Raw genomic sequence first — 10306 nt, 5'->3', positions numbered from 1 at the left:
TTAAATGAGTCGTAAAGTTAAAACAATGAACCGACAGATGCTAAAACACATCATCCTCGGCTGGTTTGTGTGCGAGTTCACATCACGCGGAGTAATCTGATTACAAACGCCGTCTAGTCAGACTTTACACGTTGTGGCATTTGAGTATTCAGACTCGCACTCCGTATACGAGCCGTGAGACCGACGAGTTGTACCCACAACCCCAATAAACATCCAACATTCTGCTGCTGTCGTCCCGCCCATGTGCTTCTGTTTGTTGGCCGTCGTCTCCACTTAGCCGGCCAGCCGGTGCAGGCAGCTCCTGTTGTGATCTGACTTTTCCATCCAGACTTGTGAGTCTGAGCCAACCAGCCAGAGACCACAACCCCCCCTCTTCAACCTCCACCCCAACGCGAGCATTGAGGATGTTTTTTAATGCGGAGTGATTAATTCTATATTATTGTCACGGAAGTCTCTTTGGGGGAAACTGCGTTCCAGAAGTTTCCATGTATGTCTTCTTGTTGGTTTCTGATGACTTTTCAAGGTGCGATGTTTCCAAAAGCTCCGGATTCCCCGTCTCTACTTCCAGATTCGTGAGACGCTGGCCGACGAGGTGCTCGAAACAAGCGTCAATCACGCTTTTCTGAGCCGTCTTTGTGTTTCACGTGTTTTGCAGGCGCACCAGCCGCGTTGGTCTGCAGACGGCAGCACTTGTGTTTCTCTTTAATCCACATCTGTTAGCATCACATCTGCTATAAATAGAAATCACCCCTGAAGGGGAATCCAGTGGCGGTTAGTAGCGACGTCGATCGCCAACACCAGATCCAGACCGGTCTACCTGTGAGGCGCTTTGGTAGGTCTTTCCTGCCTCCGTCGTCCGATCAAGTCTGATTGACTTTGAAGGAGCGAGGCAGCTGAGAAGCATCGTTCAACAGCCCGGAGATATACGAGGAGAAATTCCTCAAGAGTAACACACATATTCCTCTTTCTTCAAACGCATGGCCGAGAGGAATAAGTTATCTCATTGGAGGTATTCCAGAGAGAGACTGTCAGTCAGAAGGTCTCCATTTGATTCTTGTATACAGAGACATGCCTGCTGTATGTCACATGTTAGATTCTACGTGTCTAATGGGACATTCTGTGCGAGCGATGCAAGGTTGGACTTGGGTAGCACGGATTTTAACAGTGAATTACCATCATTGGCTTTGACTTGAGTCGTTACGGCTGCAGTGTAGAGCCAGCCTTGCCTTGCGTCTCAATGGGGTGACTGTGTTGGGGCAGCAGCGCGTGTCGGAGAGGTAAAAGAACCGGCTGCTTGGCGCAAAACATCCATTTGGAAAATGGCGACAGACGCAGTGAAGGTGTAGCAGAAGGCCGCAATTTATGTCGTCTCATTCTGCTGTCTCTAGAAAATGACTGCCTGTGTGACTTTCCAGAACAGTTAAATTCTGCTTCAAAGGATTAGAGACCGCTGTGCAGCGTCTTGGACTCTGATCACCCTTCAGACTGAATTTCCTGCTTTGTTTTTCTTGCAGCACCTGCAGCAGAAAGTGAACCCTGTTTTCTTGTTCACGCTAACTTTTTTTTGGTCAGCCGAGCTGTTGGCTTCCGCCAGGCTTAAGGAGCGTTCTTCAAAACTGAAAGGATTTTTGTGATTAGATAATGTGCGATGCAGACATGGTTGTTCGATGCATGAGTGGAGTCAGATGTCAAATATTTTCCTGAAATGTCACGAAGAAGAAAAATCAAGTTGTTTCAAATGTAAATGCTCTTGGAAAAGGCAACAAACTCTTATTTGTACTTAAACAGCCGTGTAGGTTTTCCGTTGACCTAATGAGGAGATATGTCAGGAAAGGCAAAACAGGAAAAAGTTTGGGTTGGGAAAGGGGCTAAACAGTATTTTCCCTGCGTTCTATAGATCAGTGGTCTCCAACCCCTGGGTCGTGGGCCGATACCGGTCCGTAGGTCAGTTGGTACCTGTTTGTGGATCAGTCGGTACCAGGTCACACAGAAAGAATCCAGAACTTCTATTAATTTTGTTTCTGATCTGGTTCTGAATGATGTTTTGTTTTAAATGAGTGGATTCTCTCCTCCACGTTTGTCTATGAGTCACTCTTGACGCTTGTGGAGATGCTTGCCTCGGTCACATGACTACCTTCTTAAAGGGGCCGCCTTCGGCCGCAAACACAGAATACATTACCGCTAAACCGAAACTCCCAAAATAGCAGAACCAACAAGAAACAAACTTCTTTAGAAAGTTTCTTAAAGCGAGCCAATAAGGAGACAGAAGAAGAACCTGCAACTTCAAAGAAAAAGACAGCTTCTAAATACCAATTTTTTATGCTGGTCAATTTTTATAGTTTTATTTTATTGTATTTATACACCACACCTTAAAGGACGGTCCGTGAAAATATCATCTGACGTTCAAACCAGTCTGTGGAATAAAAAAAGTTGGGGACCACTGACATACAATCATGTGAGACTAGGAACACGGAAGAAGAGAGTGTCTAGACAACGTTTAATCACAAAGACATTAAAAGAACCTTTACCAAGAAGGTTAATTTACTTAAAGATTTAGTTCTGCTCTGTCTTTCAATTTCCTCCTTAGCCTTGAAAACCAAACCGTCTTTCCCGTTTTAGTAAGTCACCTTACACCACTGATTCATTTGCAAGGCCTAGGAAAAAATCCGGTGCATGAATTGCCCCATTCTTGTGAGGTGGGAGCATTGGAGCGGCGTCTTCATCAGGAGTTTAACAGGGACAGTTAAGACGCCACAACTCAGATCTGTACGCTGTAAACCATGCGTGTAAGATGGGATGACAGAACGGGCTCGTTAGCCTAAGACGCAAAAGCCAAGGGCACAATTACCCGCAATCCTAAAACTATCTTTGGGTTTATGGACCAATGAAAAAAAAAAAATCTTACATCGACGGTATTTCATTAGTATAACTCGGTGAGATGAGGGTGTGGAAGTGGAAGCATGCGTTAGCATGTGTGGTTAGCGGTGCGTGTAATGATGGCTCACGGGAGATGTTGAGCCGGACCTCACACGGCGCCACGGAGGAAGGTCAGCAGCAATCAGCGTCCGTCTCCTGAGTATGAAACCACCCCTCTCTCCCAGAGTTAATGCCTAAAATCTGTTCCTGCAGGTCCGTTTCCATCACAAGACCTCGCTGTTGACGTCACTGGGTGATGTCGCCTTAAAACTCGACCCGTGTCTATTGGCTTGGATTTCTGTGTGCTTTGTGTGTGAATGAATATTGACAGTTTTCTTGACATGAAGAGTGCATCTTTTTATTTTTAAGACAGTATCATCCTTTTTGTCACAATGGGAAACTGGGGATCGGCGACTGGATGCCTCCATTCCATGGGAATCATGCTTTTTTTTTTGCTTGATGATGGTGTTTCCATGGTGATTTTGCCCTTTTAAAAAAAATCTACCTCAGGACAAATAAGAGCACCTCATTGCCTGATGTCTGAACTTCTTGCTCAACAAAAGATCAAATAACTATTACAATCCTAGTTCGGTTTTCTGACATCTTGCAGACAAACAAAAATGATTCCGTAATAAGACAATAATTCTCGTTGGTAAATGTTCCTGTTGGAAAAACGACTTCAGTTCCCTCTGCAGACGTTCTAATGCATGATATATCCGTGCTCCAGTAGGGTGATATAACAGCAGGCTGACGTTCAAGGTGAGCTCAGAGTCGTAAACGAGGAAGACTTTCATCCAAACCCCATTAGAAGTGCGACTAGAGCAGCCTGAGCGATCTTTCATCCAGAAGTCTGATGAAGATCGAGGATTCCCATGACCTTTAGTTTCGTAAACCCTTGTTTTTGGGCCATCTCTGTTATTTATGTCCAAAACACTCGAGGAACATTCTTTACGACCCTTACAGAGCTGATATCATGAAGTACTGTACGTTAATAGGACTTGAAAGACGTGATAATGAACCAAAGTGGTTTATTTGCAAAACCGTTTAGCAGACGTGTTCCAATCCGGACCTGCCGGTGATGATCTTACCACGTATCGCAGTTCGAATGACTAAAGCAGACCCTGGAGGACTTTCTCCCGGCGTTGGTTGTACTCGAAGTGGATTTGCTGAGTCGTCTCTTTTGAACTGGAATGCCTCCAGCTGCCCCGAGCAGTTAGTACTCTCATCAAGTACAGGTGTTGGCGCAGTTGGCACTCTCATCAAGTACACGCCTCAAGATTAGCCTTTAGCATCTGTCTAGGACGCAGACAGCATTCCTGCCCAATGACACTTGGGTACAACATGGAACTGTCACAGTTTGGTCAGGGTTAGACGCACTAATGAATGGTTTGGTTTAAGTTTGTCAGGCTTGGCTTAACTTGTTTGACACTTTGTTTTGGCAGCCCAGTTATCAGAGGAACGTTGGTCTGTACGTTCCTGAGAACCCAGGATGAGTCCAAATGTTTTCACCTTATGTGGTGAGAGTTGTGTCCTCGATGTCTTGTTGGGTTTAGCATCGAGAAAGAAAGAAAGAAATCATGTTTTGCCATAAAATGCCTGCATTTCTTTTTAAAAATATCCACTTTCTTCAACACAACCATTCCTAGTAACTCTGCTGAAGTCTTGTGGCGAGAAATTGGCCGGTAGCTATTTCAGAGTATTTGCTCGGAAACTCTTCTCACGTGTTCTCGAGAATGTTTGCTGATGCTGAAGGAAAGCTTTTCATCCACCTTTATTGAGATTAAGAAATGAAAACATTCGGCATCGGGAAATAAAGGAGGTTCTTTCCATCGAACAAACTTCTAGCTTTCATTTGTATACGTTTACTTCTACAAAAACACAATATTCGTTTAGTTGTTTCGCTCTGCACCCCTTCGTTGGGTGTTGGAGGCACACAAAGACCTCATTGTGGGGAGAAACTGACGAAACGCAGCGAAGGAAAGAGGATACAGCAAAAGTTTATCGAGCAACTCGACGTAGAAATAAAACACGACGCTGCTTGTAACGTTCTTAATTTTCTAGACCTGTTTCTCTCTCCCTCAGTTTGGCTCTTTCCTCTTCAAAACTTGGGTCAAATCTTCCTGAAATGATTTCAGCTCTCCAGAATGAGGTCTAACTTTTTCCAGCCTGAATAGCGTGACCCACTTCCATCAAAAAGACACAAAACGCAGCATGTGGAAAACACATAGAACATCTGCAATCCTTCACAGCCACAAAAGTTTGGTTATGAGATTTTAATTTTACTGCAATTAAGCCATTTTTTGTTCTATTCACATGTTTGCAAGTTTCTAGCTTACAGGTATTTGAAAAGTAGCCGAGTTTTGAATGTAATAGCCACGTGTGGAAAATTAGCTTGGCCTGGACTTGATCATGCAAGCGTGGCCTTTTGCCCTTTCTTGAAATAAAATATCTGCAGTCTCTGTGCAGAGAAAATGACTATTACACGCTGGAAAATAGCTGACGTGTTTTGATGTTGTTGCGAGTGGATGTCACGCCGCGAGTTTGGCTGAAAAATACGTGAAATTTCAAGATCTTTGGACAAATTTGAAAGGCGCGTTTGTGTGATTTTGTGTACAAGTTCAAAGCCGATGGCGGCCGAACTTTCATCTTTCTGTCTTCTTAAGTCCACTTCTGGCAGCCTGGGTCGACGCAGATGCAACCAATCACGGTCCGGCTCTCGATCCAAAGTTTTGATGGCGAAGAAAATGACAACAGCATCAATGAGCGCACGGTTTGCTGGCCAGGTTCTGTCTATTCCATTGGCGTGTGGAGCATATTGTCTGGACACGCCCTTAGATATTGCCTGTGTGATGTCACTGTGGTCGAAATAGGCTTTAGTGGGCTTCTCTAGGGAGCTGCAAATATAATGGAGCTGATCACAGAAATATACTTGGAGCAATGGAGACTAAATTTTGTACAGATTTGATTTTAGCATGTAGTAGTTTCTTCTTTTCTGCCTTTCAACAGTTGGTGTATTTAATGTCGACCGAGACTTTTACCAGGATGTTCGAAGTCTTGTTAAAAGACTTAATTTCGGCCTCTCATGCTCAAAGCGCCACCGTTCAGGTTTTTCCACCCTAACTTTGTTTTCCTGCTTCCTCCCCGTTGGTAACGGATTATCTATCTTTAATTCTGACTCCTGACAGCAGTCATCATTTCTGTCCAGAACACACAAATATGAGTCTAAGTAGGAGAGGCCCGATGACTTTATCCCCTAACATCTGTAGCAGATGTTGTAATCATCATGTACACGTGTTTAATCCTGTTTGTCCTCCCGTTTCTTCTTTTCTCTCTTTCCTTTTTTTCCCTTCGCTCATCTGAAGCACAAAAGTACTTTCATTGATAATGAGTGTGAGTGGGCTTGACTTTAAATATCATTCTCTATGTTGAAAGTATTTACTAATAGAGGTAGTCTTCAATATACAAACACAACTGGTTCCTAGAGATTGTTCGTAAGTTGAATGGTTTGTAAGTCTTTTTAAAATTTCAATCTACCATTTGAGGCCATTTAAATGTCAGTACAGCCACTTTACTGTAGCATGTAGCTTAGTTTTAGAGTGATGGAGGAGGGAGGAATTATTGTGGGTTAGAGTCAGACTTGTGATCAGAGAGATGGTCACCACTACCACTATCTTTACTAGCCTTTGCTTTATCATTCATGATTAACAGTAAAGTATCCAAGGTACGAACTGCAGGACAATAGTCGGATATGGTGAAGCACATTTGTTCATATCTCCGAATGTTCCTAAGTTAAGGACTACCTGTATAATGAAAAACAAAACAAATAGTGCAATATTGATGGAAAACTTGGGGGCAGCATTGCCACGATTCAGGCAAAACACGACAATTGTCTACAAACACAAGGAAGAAGAAGAAAGTGAAGTGAAAAGTTTAAAAAAGTCCATCTCCATTTTGTGATGCGTTCAAGTCATTATTTTGAGACACTTAGAGATTATTTTGAGACTCTTACATATTATTTTCAGAGGGGCATGTCGAGATACTAAATCATTTTGAGACATTAAGTCATTGGACTCACAGAGCTTTTAATGACTTGCAGGCGCTTCTTCTTCATCGCGTCAGCAGGACTTGGCTGCGACCCAAAGCTACTTTGAAATCTGACAGCCACCCACAAACGCACCTACAAACGGGTCCTCTATCAGAAACAATCATTATCGTTTAATCGCAGCTCGGGGCAAATACTTTGTGCCCTTTGAATTTTCAAAGTGTCTGGGTTATGTCTATCTGTCTCGGATTAATCAGAGTGAATGACGCCGTAAATATCGGGGCAGAATTGATGATGGATGAAGCCTCGCAGCTCTAGCAGGTAATAAAGATCTCATTGTTGCTGGAGTAATGGAGTGAGTTTGACTGTATGCCTCGAAATAAAGCGGCGTGGCTTCTTCTGTATATCATTGATTTCACCAACGGAGTCCCGACTAACGTAATTGGTTTCAGGCGAGAACTGAAAATGCTGTTTCTCAGAAGGGGGGACCGAGGGAGAACCTTTACTCGAAATACACCAATACAAGTGAAAATTAAAGGTTGATGAAGGGGTTTGACCATGAAAAGTGTGTTTTAGATGGTTGTTTTGTCTTGCTGTCAGCAGAATTACCCAAAAGTTACAAGAAGTGTTCAACTCTTTGCAGACCTAGAACTTGGTTTAGGGTCAGGGTTAGGTTTTAGGATTACGGTTTGTAGGGTTTAGGATTAGGGGTTTGTAGAAGTTATGATTAGTGTTTGTAGAGTTTGGGGTTAGGTTTTAGGATTAGGGTTTGTAGAGGTTAGGATTTAGGATTAGGGTAAGTAGAATTTGGGGTTTGGTTTAAATTTCAGGATTTGGGTTTTTAGAGGTAGGGTTTGTATAATTTGGGGTTAGGTTTTAGGACTAGGGTTTGTAGAATTTGGAGTTGGGGTTAGGTTTTAGTATTCGGGTTTGTAAGGGTTAGGATTAGAGTTTGCAGATCTTGTGGTTAGGATTAGGTTTTAGGATTCGAGTTTGTAGAGGTAGAAGTCTTACTCCAGGTCTATGGCCTAAAGATCTTCCTGTGGATCTGGATTAGATCTGGAGCCACATCCAAACATATTCTCTACTATCACAGATCTCTTTTTTTATTTTACTGGATGACATCACCATAACATCTAAAACACCTCAGGGTCTGATCTGGATCCAAGTGATTTACGTTGATGTCATCCATCTATAGATCCAGACTGACCTCAGATCAGCCTGGAGCTGAAACAGTTTTCATTTGGTGTCATTGAATCTCCCAAAGTTCCTGAGCAAATATTTAGTCTTTTATTGTCCGTGTACACAAAAATCTACACAGTAACGTTTACTGAATTCTGGTGAATACCAAAAAAAAAAGAAGTCTAAAACAAACAGAATAATGCTTTAAAGACACAAACAGACACAAGGTAGAAGCCGTTCCATTATGAAATATAAATCTCGTATACACATATATAGACGTATACACACCTCTAGTGCCCATCCTTACAGTTAGCTTTGCAGCTTGTGCTTTGGTCCAACGTCACCGGTTCCACTGTGTGTGCGTTTTATGTGTGAGAAGATCACAACCTGCCTCTGGGACGGTCGCTAAAGGAACAAGGAGTTGAACTCCAACAGCACACATGCTTCTTTTTCCCCTCATATACAGACTGCTTTCTATAAACAGTGCATGGTAATGATATACATTGGCTTGTTTAAAAAGTACTATATCCTCTTTCTGTAATAAAGTCGTAGTGGTGTCGTTTCATTCCGGATGGCAGACAAGTCCGTTTCTAAGGACGGGGGGGGTCGGCGAGAGCCTGCAGCAGGATGCAGAACGAGCGGTTGCCCTTGGTTGCAATGTCTCCTGCTCCTGGTGTGTTACCACTTCCCGGGAATGGGTACACCGCATTCATACCAGCCCACAAATGGATGGGCGGTGCGTCGGCCGATGACTCCGAATGTGACCGGCTCCTGTCTGTAAGCGCGGAAGTATCCTGCAGGGGGGAACAAAGAGAAGCGGTTCTCATACACATTCATGGGAAGACGGAACGCGTCTGGATGCAATCATCATTTAGCAATCATTTGCTTATTCCTCTGACTTCATGGCAATTGTAGTATCCTAAACGATGAGGTTTGTGATGTTCTGTACCACATGTGGGTATAATGCGGCGCCAGGGTAGGTAGCCCCCACCCCCCCGTGGATGATGTCATGCCCTCAAAGAAACATTAAGTAATCAATTAAAGGAAGAAATATGCTAATGAGTCTCGCGGCAAAGGACTACAAAGAGTCTCTTTAGTTTGATTTCCAGGTGGAACTGAACGGCTCATGTAATGCTCCAGGGAAAAACTGAATGTAATCAGATTACATTTAGCATCTGTGTAGGTTCTCAGTTATCCAGGTCATGGTTCTCCAAAGCTGTTTAAATCAATCCACTGGACTTTAAGACAGTTTCTTGAAGACGTTCCACCTCTCAACCAAGAGGCTTCTTCAGTTCTTGTGGGGGCTGGTGATTGATAAGCAGGGACAAGACCAACCACCACTACAACTGAAGAGGCCTCTTGGATGAGAGGTGAAACATCTTCCACAAAGTTTCTTTAAGTCCAGCGGATTGATTGAAACACCTTTGGATTACATATGACTAATAAAGAGTGTGAGATCTTGACCGAAACTCTTTAACGACTCTTCGTTGACGTGTTTCGTGCATTACTTCAGATGAGATCAACCCAGCTGGTCCGCTAATGAGCACGGAAAAGAATCCCCATGGATGATCACGAGCGATCAACACGTGTTCAGAGTGTTCACCTTGTGCCGAGGGCAGGATGTTGGAGTAGTAGGCCGGGCCCGTCCTCCCGTCCCGATAGGAGTCCACAAACTGGCAGTGGTCCTCCCCCAGACCGAAAGTGTCCCCGATGCTGTAGAAGGGCTCTAAGGATGGACAAGTAGGACATTCAGAACCATTTAACTCCAAACATCCTGTTCGGGACGACGGACTTGAGTCGCACCTCTGAGACCGTCGCCCATGAAGATCTTGTATCGCAGAGAGTTGCACAAAACCACGCCCACGAACTTCCTGTACCAGGTGCGCTTGACGTACTGGCTGCCCTTACAGCTGCTGTGGGCCGGGTTGTACTTGAAGCTGAAGGGGACCCAGATGGGTTCTCCACCTGAGGATCATCAGTGAGAAAGCTGTAAAATAGGAATCCTATGCATGGAGACATTAAATATCGAGAAAAGAGACAATCAATCATAAAAGAATCAGAATCAAACCCACTTTTTTTTCTTTGACGTCAAACGAGTGCATTTTGTTTGAGAAAATAACTTTGAAACTTGATGTCAGTCTTTTCAGACCTGTCTCATATCACAAA

The 10306-nt window shown here is 43.7% G+C and overlaps 1 protein-coding gene across 1 annotated transcript in view; it reads right to left on the bottom strand.

Annotated features, from left to right (window-relative positions):
- Positions 1–8234: 8234 nt before the first annotated feature.
- Positions 8235–10306, bottom strand: part of fndc1 (fibronectin type III domain containing 1) — a 29714-nt gene continuing 27642 nt past the window's right edge. Inside the window, exons 19-21 of the mRNA XM_068341933.1 lie at positions 9944–10105; positions 9744–9866; positions 8235–8934 (exon numbers count right to left, since the gene is read on the bottom strand). Of these exons, the coding sequence (XP_068198034.1) occupies positions 8819–8934; positions 9744–9866; positions 9944–10105 (401 nt within the window). The 3' untranslated portion in view covers positions 8235–8818. The remainder of the gene's footprint in view (positions 8935–9743; positions 9867–9943; positions 10106–10306) is intronic.

Source organism: Antennarius striatus, chromosome 19 (assembly GCF_040054535.1).
Source record: "Antennarius striatus isolate MH-2024 chromosome 19, ASM4005453v1, whole genome shotgun sequence".
In the NCBI taxonomy this organism is placed as follows: Eukaryota; Metazoa; Chordata; class Actinopteri; order Lophiiformes; family Antennariidae; genus Antennarius; species Antennarius striatus.
The sequence above is the reverse complement of the archived record's forward strand: the minus strand, read 5'-3'. Positions and strand labels throughout refer to the sequence as shown.